The following is a 17945-nucleotide window of genomic DNA, read 5'->3' as shown; positions in this document are numbered from 1 at the left end:
AATAAACTGATAAATTTGATATGTAACCCGAATATCGGCGTATTTTGGCACTTGTCCCATCGGACAAGTAACCGAGACGATGAACTTGTCCGACATAAAGGATCACTTGTCCCGGACAAGCGGACAACCGTTAATGTCGAGCCCTGCCATTTATTAAGAAAGTTGAGTGTTTTTGTATCGCTGCTCTAATGCTACCGGGAGGCTGCCATGTTGCCTGTTGGAAGGGCGATGCGTGATGGCATTTGGGCGCAAGGCTGAGTGTAGCTCTTCAGTACTGAAGGGACAAAGCGAAAGGTCTACGAAGGTGACAATGTGGTTCCCCCCCCCCCCTTTCCCTCACTATGCATCTGAAATGGTGTATTAATGAGCTGCAACCCTGACTTATAGACTAACCTGAACTTTTTACCTGTAAAATGAGTCTGAAACTATGCGTTAAATTACTTGTTAGCATGCTTGGCATGCTTTTGACTCATTCATGGAAAACTTCAAGACGTCCCCAGGCTAGCCTACCGTAATTATCATGGTAGACAGTCCAACCCTTGCGGCAACGCAGAAAGAGGGTAAACAAGCACTGCTTTACTATACAGGATTCATGTGAACATCACAGCAGGATGCACTTGGACGAAAAAAGGCGGAAATATTGCCAGAACCGCCCGAGCTGCTGGTATGGTATGGGTTTATTTGGTAAAATTCATACATGGAGAAGATACAGTATAAATAGCACCGAGGATAACACAAAGTATAAAATACACTTATTTCCAATGTGGTCCTCTTGACAGCAGGAAACCATAAAATATCAAACAATAGTAGAATTTTGTCAATTTATAAACGATGATAAAGTCCTCAACAAAAAATATATACAAACTAGGCCTAATTATCAGAGTACAACTACAGAAACGGCATCAAAACGATTAAAAATTAGAAAACCTAGACGTCATCATCGCAGGTGAGCATGGTGGAAAGATCACGGACATGTTTTTACCAGGGCTCGAAATTCATATATTTTTTTCACCAGCCAGCCAGACGAGTTACCTTCCAAAGTAACTCGCCAAACCGAAAATCAACTTGCCAAAATTTGTTCATGTATGAATTTTACTTCTGTCAAAAATAACACAAAAGAGAGTAGTTACCATTGTTCATGACTAATGTGCATTTATTTCAAGACCCGAGTATTTTGATACTGTTTTTTTTGCACACTTTGCAAATTGGCATTTGCTGTTCAACGTCCTCCTCGCGATATCCAAAAAAATGCCAGATGACTGACCCCTTACTACAACCCCGATTCCAAAAAAGTTGGGAAAAAGTACAAATTGTAAATAAAAACGGAATGCAATGATGTGGAAGTTTCAAAATTCCATATTTTATTCAGAATAGAACATAGATGACATATCAAATGTTTAAACTGAGAAAATGTATCATTTAAAGAGAAAAATTAGGTGATTTTAAATTTCATGACAACAACACATCTCAAAAAAGTTGGGACAAGGCCATGTTTCCCACTGTGAGACATCCCCTTTTCTCTTTACAACAGTCTGTAAACGTCTGGGGACTGAGGAGACAAGTTGCTCAAGTTTAGGGATAGGAATGTTAACCCATTCTTGTCTAATGTAGGATTCTAGTTGCTCAACTGTCTTAGGTCTTTTTTTTTGTCGTATCTTCCGTTTTATGATGCGCCAAATGTTTTCTATGGGTGAAAGATCTGGACTGCAGGCTGGCCAGTTCAGTACCCGGACCCTTCTTCTACGCAGCCATGATGCTGTAATTGATGCAGTATGTGGTTTGGCATTGTCATGTTGGAAAATGCAAGGTCTTCCCTGAAAGAGACGTCGTCTGGATGGGAGCATATGTTGCTCTAGAACCTGGATATACCTTTCAGCATTGATGGTGTCTTTCCAGATGTGTAAGCTGCCCATGCCACACGCACTAATGCAACCCCATACCATCAGAGATGCAGGCTTCTGAACTGAGCACTAATAACAACTTGGGTCGTCCTTCTCCTCTTTAGTCCGAATGACACGGCGTCCCTGATTTCCATAAAGAACTTCAAATTTTGATTCGTCTGACCACAGAACAGTTTTCCACTTTGCCACAGTCCATTTTAAATGAGCCTTGGCCCAGAGAAGACGTCTGCGCTTCTGGATCATGTTTAGATACGGCTTCTTCTTTGAACTATAGAGTTTTAGCTGGCAACGGCGGATGGCACGGTGAATTGTGTTCACAGATAATGTTCTCTAGAAATATTCCTGAGCCCATTTTGTGATTTCCAATACAGAAGCACGCCTGTATGTGATGCAGTGCCGTCTAAGAGCCCGAAGATCACGGGCACCCAGTATGGTTTTCCGGCCTTGACCCTTACGCACAGAGATTCTTCCAGATTCTCTGAATCTTTTGATGATATTATGCACTGTAGATGATGATATGTTCAAACTCTTTGCAATTTTACACTGTCGAACTCCTTTCTGATATTGCTCCACTATTTGTCGGCGCAGAATTAGGGGGATTGGTGATCCTCTTCCCATCTTTACTTCTGAGAGCCGCTGCCACTCCAAGATGCTCTTTTTATCCCCAGTCATGTTAATGACCTATTGCCAGTTGACCTAATGAGTTGCAATTTGGTCCTCCAGCTGTTCCTTTTTTTGTACCTTTAACTTTTCCAGCCTCTTATTGCCCCTGTCCCAACTTTTTTGAGATGTGTTGCTGTCATGAAATTTCAAATGAGCCAATATTTGGCATGAAATTTCAAAATGTCTCACTTTCGACATTTGATATGTTGTCTATGTTCTGTCGTGAATACAATATCAGTTTTTGAGATTTTGTAAATTATTGCATTCTGTTTTTATTTACAATTTGTCCCAACTTTTTTGGAATCAGGGTTGTAGTTCTTTTAGAAACCAATTCGTCCGCTTCCATTTTTAATTTGTCGCTGAAATTGACAGAGCTTACACGGTAGCCTATGCAACACCAGTGATTGCACGAACTGAGCCAGTGCTGTAAACCGGAACTAGAAAATCTTCCCGGAAGTTCCTTTCAGCACCTAGATGTCGCCCGGGATTGGTTGGCGAGTGTGTGACATTTTTTTTATTTTTATTTTTACCCTTAGGCAGCCTCTCACGTTACTGCCTGAGGGACAGGGAGAAAACCACCGGAAAAGGTTTTAAACAAACGCAACAAACACCAAACAAACGCAAGTCGGCAGATGACCATAAAATACTCGATAGTTACGATATAATAATTTTATGCATCTCACACAGAATTTTCGGAGATATATCGAGTATATTCGATATATCGCACAGCCCTAGTCTGAATCTTCACTTCATATATATTTTTTATTTTCAACTAGCCAGCCGGGCTGGCGAGTGACAGGAATTACCTGCCAAATGACAAATTAAGTCGCCTCGGGCAACCGGACCACCGCGAATTTCGAGCCCTGTTTTACTGATCAAATTCACCGATATTTCATGATCTCCTTGTCGAAACCTACTTTGTTTCTTAAGCCAGTATCTCACTGGGCTGCGACAGCTGGAGACAAATTGCGAACGTTATTCATGAGAGAGTTTCAAAAGTGTCTTGAAACATGCGCGGGGCTTCAGTTTCCTCGCACGAGTCGCAGTGTCGCTCCTTCGTCGCTGAAATTTTGAACATGTTCAAAAAATCCGTCCGACAGAATTTCTCTCAAAATCGCCGCAAATGCGTCGCTGGTGTCGCAAAGCCGTCACGAACCCTTCTCAAGTCAGTTTCCGTGAGACAGGAAGTGCGAGTGTATCTCACTGGGCTGCGACAGCCCGCGACTAGTTGGAGACATGACAACTGCGATAAAATATGCGAATTGATATTCTACCCTTAGGGTGTATTCAGGCCAGGATAGTTCGATAGTTCACTTGCTTTGGTCCGAACCAAATGTTTTTTTTTTTTTTTTTTTTCATTTTGGTGCGGTTCGCTTTCACACTGTATATTTTAATAAGCGGACCAAAATCTGTCAACAAAGCCACGCGCCCTGAGGTCGTTCAGCTATTGGTCAGAGATGACACGCGCACAAAGCGCTGTTCTGGGGAGCGCGTGAACCCCTTCTCCTTCGTTTTCTCACTGAATACAGCAAACACGTCGGCATTTTTGTGTGTTCTCTCCAAAAGCTCAGATATGTGGACATCTGCCCATATATCCACAAGGGTACGCGTTTCTTCCTCGGCCCACGTTTGCCCCCTACTCATTTTTTTGTACTCTGTAGTCTAGCCTACCACTGGTCTGAATGACTGAACGACTGTTGTAAGGTTCCCTTGACAACCGAAACAGTGTTTGCACTTTGCGGTGGAGTGTCAAGACTCTGTTTCCCATAATGCTCGACAAACGACGGAAGCTCCCGAGGTACAAAAAAGCAAAACTGTCGGATTAGGTCCGGTCTGCTTTCACACCTCCAAAAGATCCGCACCAGGGTTCCTTTGGTCCGGACCGAGTCCGACCTTGCAGCTCGGTCTCGGTCCGCTTGTTTGGTCCGGACCAGAGTTCGGTGGTTTGTGTTCAGACCAACCCAAAAGGTCCGGACCAAGGGAAATTTGGTTCGTTTGGTCCGGACCAAACAACGTAGGTGTGAATACGCCCTTAGTCTTTCATTTGACAGCCGCCATTTTGTATCTAAACACGCATTTGAGAAGTCACGTGACGTGTCGATAATAGTGATCACTTTCAGCGGTGTCCACCGTTATTGACACCCTGTGGAATTGACGTTTACAACTGTTATGGATCGATTTTTATGTAACGTTGAAGTAGATGAAGTACTTTTTAAAAAAATAAATGTCAATAAAAGTGCTGATTTTTTTTTTTTCTCTTTTCTGATTCATAACAGAATGGAATGTTTATAGAGTATTTGGAATCCGAATGCAGGAAATAGAATTGGAACAGAATGAAATTCCGAGTATTTAAAAACATGCGTGAAATATTCAGATTTTTCTATTCCATTCAGTTTTTTTTTTCCAGTTTGTTGTAAATATATACGACATATTACAATATCAGTAGACATTTTATATTTTGGTTCGAGGAATGACATGCAACCTTTGACCTGGATTTTCATGTGGTTGGAATGTCAATTGCCTGTTGACGTTTACTGGTAAACTAGAAATCAATACAAACAACGTCTGATTAACGAACGTGATCTACGAAAATACTTAAAGTGGGACAAAAAGATTTTTTGACGCAGGTTAAACATGGTCAGTTCGTTTACAAACATTAGAATTACTTCCTCGTTTCTGTAAGCACCGACATCCAGATATTTATGTAAAAGATATTTTGTACTAAATACAAGTCTGTGTAAAATGAATTTGAACCAAAACCGTTTTAACTTAATACCACATACGGATTTATTATTTTTTAAATAAATAAATCCTCTGGATGGCGATAACTGTGGACACCGGTCATGTGATCTGATACACTAATGCCGCTTTTCCACTACAAACGCGGCTGTGCCGTGCCGAGTCGAGCTGAGTCGAGCTGAGCGGGGCTGTTGGAGTTGCATTTCGACTACAACCGCGCTGAACCGTGCTGGCTGGAAGTGGGTGGACACATTGGGTGGAGTTAGCGAAAGTGGGTGGACGTCACGTGATGTCGTTAAGCAGCGCAAACAGTGACATCAGTGACAGTGGCGGAACAAGTCAGAGCCGGGCCGGGGGCGGGGCAAATGACCGGGCACTTTATTAAAGCTTATCATAACATCATTTTAGGCTACAAAATGTCCGCAACTGCGGTGTTTACCAATTTCAACACTACCGGGTGCAACTATATGTTATTTAGTACATCAAGTCCTTCAAACGAACATGTAACTCAGAAACAAAAAACATTAGGATACTGTACATGGCTCATAATAAAACATCAATAGCCTATACTGCGCACATTATTTGAAGGGCATACGAATGAGCGCTCAGAGGCTGCAACGGTGACAGGAAGAGTCAGAAATAAAAGGAGGGCGGTGCAAACCTCACTGAATGCACTGTGTTTACCAATTTCAACACTACGGGGTGCAACTATGTTATTTTGTACATTAAGTCCTTCAAACGAACATGTAACTCAGAAACAAAAAAACATTCGGCGACATACTGTACATGGCTCATAATAAAACATCAATAGCCTACTGCGCGCATTATTTGAAGGGCATACGGCGAGCCTTGCGCTCCGCGAACTCGTCCACGATGCTCTGTATGTCACTGATTCAGTGAGCTTTTAAGCGGTAGTCTCACGACCCGAATAGTAAACAATAAACATGGAGGACATGGAGTCGTTAGTGTTGCTGGTCTCGGTGCTGTGGCTTGTTGTCACCGACAACGCGGACAGATACTGGCAAGAGCGTATAGATGAGGCGCATAAGGCTTCAGAAATTCTCGTAATTCATAATTCTTCTTCTTCCGGGTTTGCGGTGTTTACAGATCCCAGCGCGCTCGCGGGGCGTGTGTGGGCATGTGAGGACACTCCTCCTCACCAATCAGTGCACAGGGGAGTGTCTGCTCACGCCCCCAACCTCAGTCAGCACGGTTTGGCTCGCTTCAGCCCTACCCCAAAACGGTGCGAGTTTTAGGGGCTAAGCAGGGCTGAAACGAGCTGAGTCGTGCTGGTTTTTGGTAGTCGAAACGCGAGCCGTGTCGGGCTGAAGTGAGCTGAAGCGAGCTGAAGTGAGCTGAAAAAGGGTAGTGGAAAAGGGCCATAAGTGATCGGGAATCAACCCCCCCCCCCCGTGGAAGTTTGAGTAATTATTCACACACAATTTACATATTGAAAGTCTTTTCTACTTTTGCAACGGCTAAAAGATCATTAAGGTGTCGATAATTGTAGCCGCCGCTCGACATCAATCTTTTGTCTTTTAACTCTGGCTTTTGTTGTTGATCATGATGAAACTCCTGGAACACTGTATTACAGGACAAGCTGTTATCTGAACCCCAGAGAGTTTGGAAAATTGAGCTTGTGCGGTACAGTACAAGATTACATCTCTGAGCTTCCCTGAAATTTGGTGTCTGGGGGCCGAGCCCCGGCCTAATAGGAATCCTCGCTTCGCTCTGCTGTGCTCGGAGATGCGACACTTTCTCATTTGTCAGCGGGGGCTTAGCCAGGATTGGGAAGTTTTGGGAGTGTTTTTCGGAAAGTAGGGAGTGTAACTTGGTTGCGCTGGGGGGGCGGGGGTAAATTTTTTTATTAGGCATTTAACACACATTTACTAACTTAATAAAATGTTATAAAGTTTAAAGTTAGTTTCTTATTGATGAACCAGAACTTTACAAGTCACTGTAATTATCAATAACGTCTACAAATTCCTGCGATTAAAAGCAGAAACCTTAAACTATAATTTCTAGTGCACTTAAGACAAAGTGCAAATTGCTGCAATCAAGTCCTATTACACAGAATACATCTTTATACAACAAAGATAACACATGCGATTCAGCCGACTCTGCAGATTTTTGTGTGTGTGTATATATCATCTCATTATCTGTAGCCGCTTTATCCTGTTCTACAGGGTCGCAGGCAAGCTGGAGCCTATCCCAGCTGACTACGGGCGAAAGGCGGGGTACACCCTGGACAAGTCGCCAGGTCATCACAGGGCTGACACATAGACACAGACAACCATTCACACTCACATTCACACCTACGGTCAATTTAGAGTCACCAGTTAACCTAACCTGCATGTCTTTGGACTGTGGGGGAAACCGGAGCACCCGGAGGAAACCCACGCGGACACGGGGAGAACATGCAAACTCCACACAGAAAGGCCCTCGCTGGCCACGGGGCTCGAACCCGGACCTTCTTGCTGTGAGGCGACAGCGCTAACCACTACACCACCGTGCCGCCCGCTTTTGGTCCTGCACATGCAAATTCTACGGGTCTTGCGACAAATCAAAAACGCATATATGGGACCTGTACTCCTTTTGTATGCCTGAACCAAGTCAGTACAGCGCTAGTACAGCGCTAACCACTACACCCCCGTGCCGCCGTGTGTGTGTGTGTGTGTGTGTGTGTGTATATATATATATATATATATATATATATATATATATATATATATATATATATATAAATAAATAAAATTAGGGATGGCGAAAACTAAAAAAAAATCGTGACCGACCACCGAGCCTCATTAGCCGGTTAAAGTCGGTTAACCTATGAGTTTAAACAGGGATGCAAGCGGCGCGCCTTTTTCACGGCTCGTGCAGATCTGATTTTTTTTTTGGGGGGGGGGCGTTGGAGTGTCTGAATAATTTCATCAGAGTAAATTCTGTGTTAAAATTACTCCATAAGCAAATGCCGTTACAGTCCGTGAAAAAGGCGTGAAAAAGTCGGCATCTGCGCCTTTAGTTTGTGTGGAGAGATCTGATCTGCAGTAACATGCATTGTTGGCTACAGACCGAAACATACTTTCAGAATGCACTGGCCAAGGCAGGACTAAACTCCATGTGCCTTCTAATAATAATTAAAAAAACAAACAGAATAGTAATTTGTAAGCTAAAAAGCCTGCGTCTACACTTCTTTTCTTTCGCCGAGTGGCAGCTGTGTTCAACTGGGGCGGGACATGACTGAATGGGTGTTTCTGATTTGTCAGCTGTCGTCCTTACACCGCATGGCACGCCCCAAACTTTTACAACACAGAATTCCAGGTTCTCCGCTCCAAAATCGGCAGCTTCAAAACGATTGATTTTTTTTTTTTTTTCACCGACAACCAAAAAAAAATTAACCGGTTGACGTTGATTCGGTTAACCACCGGTCAAACGGTCATCGGTTAACATCCCTTTTATTTATATATATATATATATATATATATATATATATATATATATATATATATATATACACACACATATACACACAACTGAAAATAATAGATCCCTTGAACAAGTTTTGATTTTACGAAATATACATGATGCAAATGTTACATCACAGAATGTTAGGAATCCTTTTGATTCTGTTAAGTGTAATAAAGAGGAGTTAAAAATAAGTGAAATTAAGTTACAAGTGAAAGGAAATGTTCCTGTAGTTATTTGAAATGTAAATACTGTAAACAATACAATAAATTCAGTAATAATGGTAGTTTATGAAAGTACTCTAAAATAATGTAAATCTTGGCGAAAGAGAAACCAACGGAAACCAAAAGAGTGAAAGTGATGATCATGCCGTTACCATGGGAACAGTCTTTTATGAACGTGTAAGTGGGCTCTCAGCACGCCGAGTCCGGTGTAACTGAGGAACGGGGCATTTTATGCTTCATCTAATTTAGGTCATTTAAAAGCCTATGATATTATTTGGCAGTGGGCGCGTAGGAAATTATAAAGTTTGTCAATATGTTTATCAGGCTTGTTTGTTAAACTCACGAAGATATTTATCTAAATACATGACCTACTCGTTCTAAACCTGCCAAGCTTCACCGGCAGAGCTCTCAAAACTCGGAGTATTTTGCTTCCATCCAAGTCTCATTTCGAAGTCTGACCAATAAGAACGCTATGTTTTTGGTGGTAAATTTGATTTTCTTGATTTAACTTCCCTATATGGAAAGCGCCGGGCACGCCCCCGGGAAACCGCTGATCGTCAACAAAAATGTCCACAGAAACGCACAATTATTTCACAAAACTGGTTAGCACGGGTTCGTATAAATTTATAGGCCGTTTTTTGAGAATTGGCCGTATAGGCTAAAACACGGCTGCACGGCTCGCTAGCGAATCCTATGTTTGTCAATTTTGGCATCTCTATGGTTAGAGCCAGTTTGCGCATTTATTTATTTATTTATTTATTTATTTAGGTTAGCGCTGTCGCCTCACAGCAAGAAGGTCCTGGGTTCGAGCCCCGGGGCCGGCGAGGGCCTTTCCGTGCGGAGTTTGCATGTTCTCCCCGTGTCTGCGTGGGTTTCCTCCGGGTGCCCCGGTTTCCCCCACAGTCCAAAGACATGCAGGTTAGGTTAACTGGTGACTCTAAATTGAGCGTAGGTGTGAATGTGAGTGTGAATGGTTGTCTGTGTCTATGTGTCAGCCCTGTGATGACCTGGCGACTTGTCCAGGATGTACCCCGCCTTTCGCCCGTAGTCAGCTGGGATAGGCTCCAGCTTGCCTGCGACCCTGTAGAAGGATAAAGCGGCTACAGATAATGAGATGAGATGAGATTTATTTATTTATTTATTTTTTCCTGCTTGTTATTTTTGAAATACTTTTCTCTATTAAGAGTTCCATTATTATTTTCCTTATGAGGAATCATGACCATTTTTGCAAATCATTTGGCTCAAAAATCAGTGTCCAGGTTACACGCGACCCCAGATTTTCACCGTTTTCAGTGTGGTGTCCTGCACAGCACAGTGGGAGACTTATCTCCTCCTTGTTTTTTATATAAAAATACACACATACTATAACTATTAATTATATCCCATATTTAAAGGTCTCCTTGCAGTTTTAAATTTTGAGTGGCATGTCACAAAATAGTAACCCCTTATCATAGAAAGAGCCAGTTTCCTGATCGTAAACCGTCCTATTTGGAACTCTGTGAACTCAGGAACTGAATGAAGAACGCTTGGAGTACCTTCAGTGCTCCAGTTTGATTTTAAAAGATGTTCCTAAGTGCCTGATTCTGTCGTCCAACACGCCATTGTGTGTGTTTCTGAGTTGGTTGGATTTCTGTGCTGAAATCATTGAGTTTCTCAGAGCAGGCCTCTACTTCCTGTTCGAGAGAGGAACTTTATTCATCAATAAACACGGCTGATCTGATAATTGGCTACTTTCACAGCAGGAGGTCACCGCTCACAGTTTCTCCAGGAAACCAATAATATGTGCCGCTGTGATGATTTTTTCATCCCTTGACTAAATCCGTGCTCCGAAAAGCTCATTGTCGCGGAGGTTGACAGTTGGATTATCCCTTTCAGGATTCCCAAGCTCGTGGCCAGCAATATCAGATGATATACAGTCAAGCCGGAAAGTCTGCACACCCCTTTCACCTTCTCCACGTTTTATTGCGTTAGACTTATTCTACAATAGATTGAGTTCATTTTTTGCCACAAAAATCTACACCCAATCGCCAAGAATTATGATGTGAAAACAGGTTTTTAGAAAATAAGCTATTGTATTTTACTGATAAAAATAGGTTATTTAGGTGTTACATATCTGTACACACCCTTAGCCTAATACTTGGTTGATGCACCTTCGGCAATAATTGCAGCTTCACAGCGTCTTGGGAAAGAAGCTACGAGCTTGGCACACTTGTTTCTGGACATTTTTGCCCATTCCTCTTGGCATATCCTTGCAAGCTCCATCAGGTTGGATGGGGAGCATCGGTACACAGCCATTTTCAGCTCCTTCCACAGATGTTCAATTGGATTCAGGTCTGAGCTCTGGCTGGGCCACTCAAGGACATTCTCAGACTTTCTCTGAAGCCACTCCTTTGTTCTCTTGGCTGTGTGCTTTGGGTCGTTGTCATGTTGGAAGGTAAACCTTCGCCCCAGTCTGAGGTCCAGAGCGCTCTGGAGCAGGTTTTCGTCAAGGATCTCGCTGTACTTTGCTGCATTCATCTTTCCGTCTATCAGGACTAGTCGCCCCGTTCCCGCTGCTGAAAAACATCCCCACGTCATGATGCTGCCACCGCCATGCTTCACTGTAGGGATGGCATTAGCCAGGTGATGAGCAGTGCCTGGTTTCCTCCAGACGTGACGCTTGGTATTCAGGCCAAAAAGTTCAATTTTGGTTGCATCGGACCAGAGAATCTTGTTTTTCATGGTTTGAGAGTCCTCTAGGTGCCTTTTGGCCAATTCCAAGTGGGCTGTCATGTGCCTTTTTACTGAGTGGCTTCTGTCTGGCCACTCTACCATAAAGGCCTGATTTGTGGAGAGCTGCCTGGATGATTGATCTTCTGAAACGGTCTCCCATCTCCACAAGGATACACTGGAGCTCTGTCAGACCCTTGGGGTCCTGCTCACCTCCCTGGCCAAGGCCCGCCTTCCCCGATCGCTCAGTTTGGCCAGGCGGCCAAGTCTAGGAAGATTCTTGGTGGTTCCAAACTTATTCCATTTACGGATGATGGTGGCCACTGTGCTCTTTGGGACCTTTTAAAGCTGCAGCAATTTTTCTGTACCCTTCTCCAGATCTATGCCTTGACGCAATCCTGTTTCTGAGGTCTGCAGATAATTCCTTTGACCCCATGGCTTGGAGTTTGCTCTGATGTGCACGGTCAACTATGGGACCTTATATAGGCAGGTGTTGGCAATCCCCAATCATGTCCAATCAATTGAATTTACTCCACTTAAGTTGTAGAAACATCTCAAGCAGTATCAGTGAAACAAAATGCACCTCAGCTCACTTTTGGGTGTCCTATCAAAGGGTGTGCACACTTGTATTTTACACTTGGATTTTTAATAAATTAACACGTCTGAAAACCTGCTTTCACTTTGTCATTATGGGCTATTTTGTGTGGAATTTTATGACAAAACATGAACTCGATCTATTGTAGAATAAGTCTGTCATGTAATAAAACGTGGAGAAGGTGAAAGGGGTGTGCAGACTTTCTGGCTTGACTGTATGTGAGCTCCTGAGGTGGAGACCGGCCATAAAAACAAGCCGGGTACAAACTTGACTGCTCGCGTGATGTCACTAAGACCGGAGAGTTGATAACTTGTGTGAAGAGCTGGATTAAAACTGGCGTAATGGCTGGACAAGCACAGGAAAAGTGTTCGCTGCCAGCGCTGATCACATGAAGCTCATGCAAGGTTATAAGTTCAGAGCATGAGCATCAACAGGATGTCAGGTGGGGGGGTTAAAAACAAGAAATATCATTTTACACAATCATTTGAATCACCCTGAAGGGGTTTATTTTAAATAATATTGGCTGGCGTTGAGTGGTGTATCAGATGTATTACCTTCAGCTACTCGTCTTCGACTCATTCATAATCGTGCTAGCTGAATGGAATAGATCTGATGGACCACCAAAAAAAAAAATCCAGCCATTCTTATTAGGGTTTTTTCTAGAAAAATTTAGTACAAGGGCGCTCACCATGGCAAGGGAGCAAAGCGGGGCGGGGATGGTGCCGGTTGTCCGTCCCCCCCCCCCGCCGTGCGAAGCCTTTTGAAAAATTGAGGCTACAATGGGACATTCTGAGGCTACCTGAGAGGGAAATTGTAACAAATTGTCTGTCAACATTGAAAAAGAAAGAAGTAATCATCTTCTGCCCCGGACAATCTTTGGCTTTCTTCCGCTTCGTGCCGCGGGATGACATCTTTAAATGCCCAAGTGTCAACAAAAACAACTCGCGAACTACTTCTGTCAAAAGCTCCGGCGCCGGTGGGTGAAAGGTCATTCAGTCTCGAGAAATCTCGCTCGACAAGTCCGCTGACCTTGTATGTAACCCATGTCAAATCTCGCGAGAGCAGCCGCGACAAGTAAACAGCTAAACAACATGGCGCCTCAGTCTGGAAAACGCCAATTCGGATCGTTTTTGCACCGTCTGGCGGTGTATCTACTATGATTGGAATATTTTTGGAGTAATTATAACGTATTTGATGATCAGACACATTGTCACGTGGTGTTGCTGGGATGTTTTCATGGAGAAAAGATCGTTTTGAGAAAGATTGCATGTTGTTCAGTAGCATACAAGTGCCTAAGGGTTCAATTGGCATTTCGGTAAGGGGGCGCACGCCGAGAGTAAGAGGGCGCAGCACCCCTGTTCCCCGGTTTAGACGAAAGCCTGATTATTATTATTACACACATTCTCTCTCTCCGTAACAGCATTCTCAAAGGCCAATGCGAGCTTAACTGCGAGTCAGCACAGCAGTGACGTCACCTTCCAGCCGGTGTAGCGTGCATCAGTAGTGTTCGCGAATGCTAATAAAGTGGTCAAGCCAGTGCTATGAAGAGCAAGTAGCACAGGCTAACGACCGAGAAACTAAGATTTCTGTCTCCAGACTCTTCTTCCACACATGCTCATTACAGTATTTTTCACTCGTACTTAAGTATTCATTTCCCTCTGTAATTCACTTTGTTACTTCCACGCTGCACGCTCGCGACAGTCTTTTTCACTCAGACTTGAGTATTCATTTCTTTGTGTAATTTACTGAGTTACTTTTAAAATCAACGTCAACAGCGACACACAGCAGAGCAACCTGGCAGCCAAAATTCTCTCAAAATCCTCCGTTTTCAACAAAGCAAACCTGGCGGCCATATTTGTTTACAAATCGTCACTCACTAGCGCAGATGTTTTACGTCTCCGATGTGTCTCTCTTCCAGTTTTTCGATATCTGTTGGTATGTTTTTCTCTTGGAAATGCGTGTGAAGAATCTAAGTTTTAGTAGCCTTTCGGGTGTTCAGCGCGTCTTTCTCTTTCCCGGCGAACAAAGAAATGATCGTGCACGTACACAGCAGAAAACCCTCTCATTGGATATTCGCATCAGCTCCGACGAGTGATCTGTTGTCTTGACCGCCACGCAGTATCCTAAACCATCTTCAACGCTCATTCTCTATTGATTGGGTAGAATGACGTAATACACGTAGGATAAGTGAAATGCTAACAATATTGCATGCTATCAAACCAAACGAATGAAACCTGCTAAAAGGGAATAGAACACATTGTTTTTATTCCATCGAAAAAGTGTCCTGTATGTGTAATAATTAGGGATGTCCCGATCAGGTTTTTTTGCCCTCCGATCCGATACCGATCATTTGATTTTGAGTATCTGCCGATACCGAGTCCCGATCCGATACTTCTTATAATCCATAAAAAATAAAGACGAGGAAAGAAACGGATCCAGGATGTTCCTCATTTTTTATTTAACACCTTATTTTAACATCCAACAACTCCGTTAGCAAACAGAGCACTTACGTGAGGCAGTTTGAACAATAAATAACAAATTTTAAAAAATAACCTTAAAATACCTGGCAGGAATGTAAACAAATAAAAAAAATCAAGTGCCACAGTGCCGGTAATTTGCTTTTAAGAACGCATCTCACAGTGGTGTACAGTAATTTCAATTAAGGAAATGAACGTTTTTCTTGATGAAAACAAGCATTTCTACCCTTTCAGGTTTGAGCCCGTTTCTTTTGTCATCCAACGAAAAAAAAAAGATCTCATGCTTTGCTTTCCGCTTCGAACTGCTTCCGTGTTCAACTTTGCCGGCAACAGGCAGCAATAACCAATAGCGTCTCCGCTACAAAGTGATGTCATGCCGCACGCGTTGATGTTGCTGTGTTGAGACAAGAGGTCTGGTCTCACTCTGTGCCAACGCATAGCTATTGATGTGTTAAAAATGAGAATATATTGTATAGATATATATCCGATCCCTGATCGGGAGGCAATGCCCGATTCCGATCGAGTCTGAAACCATGTGATCGGGCCCGATTTCCGATCACGTGATCGGATCGGGACATCCCTAGTAATAATATGCAATAATGGCTTTCTTATCCTTTTATATCCTTATTACATGACTGCTTTCTAAACAAATCGGTAATTTGACGTAAAATATTTTATTCATTTATAAATTATTGTCTTGCTTCCGTTTATGACGTGGTCCACAGCAACGATCCGTAATACTTGTTTTATATTGAAATAATAGACCATAGAATGCTGTAGTTGACCAATCAGAAAGGAGTATTCATTTAGTAAAGTGTTTCTTTCACTGGTTTAATAAGTAGTGTGCAAATATCATCTGCGATTTTTATCAGCAATTATAAATATTGCATTGCTCAGAAAAGGAATAAAAAGATACATCAGTTAACAACGTAAATATTACCAGTGGCTATCCAGATAAGGCCCTGGTCACACTACAGCTGGCGATGGGTTTAATTTGCGGATACTTGGCGATGAAAATTCGGTAGCATCGCCACCAGTTGTGCGATGCACGGGGAATGTTCTCCGAGCTTCACGAGTTGTATTTTGGTGTGCCTCCACCTCATGAGTGGCCAAAAACGTTGCGAAAAATTTCAATGCATGAACTGAAATTCGGTGGCGACGTTTTCGTCGGCAAACTAAGCAGCGAATACTTGCAGATGGGTTTGGGAATACTTCCTGAAGCTTGGGGAACCTTCATCGAGCCCGTTGAGAGGTATTTGTCTCGAATCCATGACTCTACACAGTGGCTCGGCATAGCTTAACCTTCACTGAGACTTGAAGTGTATTTACATTCGGGGGATCTTTCGGAGCACCTTGTGCACACACTAATGCCGCTTTTCCACTACCAATGCAGCTGAGTTGGGCTGAGCCGTGCCGTGCTGAGTGGGGCTGTTGGAGTTGCATTTCGACTACAGCCGCGCTGAACCGTGCTGGCTGGAAGTGGGTGGACACATTGGGTGGAGTTAGTGAAAGTGGGTGGACGTCACGTGATGTCGTTAGGCGGCGCAAACAGTGACATCAGTGACCTTTTAAGTGGTAGTCTCACGACCCGGATAGTAAACAATAAACATGGAGGACATGGAGTCGTTAGTGTTGCTGGTCTTGGTGCTGTGGCTTGTTGTCACCGACAACGCCAACAGATACTGGCAAGAGCGTATAGATGAGGCGAGGCGCATAAGGCTTCAGAAATTCTCGTAATTCGTAATTCTTCTTCTTCCGGGTTTACGGTGTTTACAGATCCCAGCGTGCTCGCTGGGCGTGTGGGGGCATGTGAGGACACTCCTCCTCACCAATCAGTGCACAGGGGAGTGTCTGCTCACGCCCCTAGCCCCACTCGGCTCGGTTTGGCTCGCTTCAGCCCCACTCCAAAACCGTGCGAGTTTTGGGTGCTGAGTAGGGCTGAAGCGAGCTGAGTCGTGCTGCTCTGAGGTAGTCGAAACGCGAGCCGTGTCGGGCTGAAGTGAGCTGAAAAAGGGTAGTGGAAAAGGGCCATTAGGACCCAGCCATTATGGGAAACACCTGATGCTGATCTGAGCACAATCAGCATAAGGACGCTGTTTTCACAAAGACTTTGCGAAGTATTCTGTCAGCTATGCGCCGGTAGATGGTTCTAAGTGCAGGAAGAGTGTTATTATTTATAAAAACAAAGCGCAAGCAAAACCAGAATCATAAACATGGCTAGAAACAATCGTGACCGTGGTGGTGGTGATAATACTTCGCGAAGCCTCTGTGTCCTTATATGCTCGTGCTGATTGCGCTCAAACCAGCATCAGGTGTTTCACATAACGACTGGGTCCTGTGAGTGGGCGTGGCTGCTTGTGCGTGCAAAGGTGTGACGGTCAAGTGTTCGCCTGCCGTGTGACCCACAACTTTTAGCTCGCCTGTATATCGCCATGCATCGTCACCAAAAAGCCTCGTTTTCATCGAGAACCCATCGCGAGCTGTAGTGTGACCGTAGCTTAAACTACACTACGGTCAAAAGTATGTGGATGCCTGAGGGTCGAATATCCCGTTCCGAAACCACAGGCATTAATATGGAGTCGTTTCCCCCGGTGGTTCTCCAGCAGGAAGATCTGGGGTGCAGATTGGAGCCGTGGTGATCAATTTAAACGCTGGAAATATGATTTTTCACTTGGAAACGCTGTTTAGCTTTTGTTGTGTGTGTGTGTGTGTGTGTGGTGTAAGTAATATCTGTTTATTTCTCCATTGTTCAGCAGAAAAACAGCAAGGCGTTTTTTTTCAACCACTATTTGTGTCTAGATCATTTTAAACAGCTGTAAACTCCTCCTCCTTTACCACTGCTTGTCCTTGTAACGGGTTAGCGACGCACAGTTATTCTTTTACCACTAAGATGTCGGATGCTTGTCATTCCTGCACACCAGATCGCAACGGTTTTCACCGTGACGTACAAGACGTTATCAAAACATGAATCTGTCCTGCAGCTCCACCACTTTACTGCGGTGCCTTATCTGACCGTAATCTTCTGTGTTTTTTATTCCCTCGACAGGATCAGAATGACGTCATTGAGAAACACACACAGTCAGGGCTGGATCTGGTGGATAAGTACATTAAGTTCGTAAAGGAGCGCACAGAGATCGAGCAAAGCTACGCCAAGCAGCTAAGGTGAGAATGA

General features: G+C 43.6%; 1 protein-coding gene across 4 annotated transcripts in view; it reads left to right on the top strand.

Annotated features, from left to right (window-relative positions):
• The window catches only part of trip10a (thyroid hormone receptor interactor 10a), a 159786-nt gene that overhangs the window by 55733 nt on the left and 86108 nt on the right, over positions 1 to 17945 (top strand). For 3 of the 4 annotated variants that reach the window (XM_060942583.1, XM_060942584.1, XM_060942585.1), the window contains exon 2: positions 17820 to 17935. The exons of the other annotated variant lie outside the window; for it this stretch is intronic. In XM_060942583.1, coding sequence (XP_060798566.1) covers positions 17820 to 17935 — 116 coding nt within the window. The remainder of the gene's footprint in view (positions 1 to 17819; positions 17936 to 17945) is intronic. 4 annotated transcript variants of the gene reach the window in all.

Source organism: Neoarius graeffei, chromosome 16 (assembly GCF_027579695.1).
Source record: "Neoarius graeffei isolate fNeoGra1 chromosome 16, fNeoGra1.pri, whole genome shotgun sequence".
NCBI lineage: Eukaryota > Metazoa > Chordata > Actinopteri > Siluriformes > Ariidae > Neoarius > Neoarius graeffei.
The sequence above is the reverse complement of the archived record's forward strand: the minus strand, read 5'-3'. Positions and strand labels throughout refer to the sequence as shown.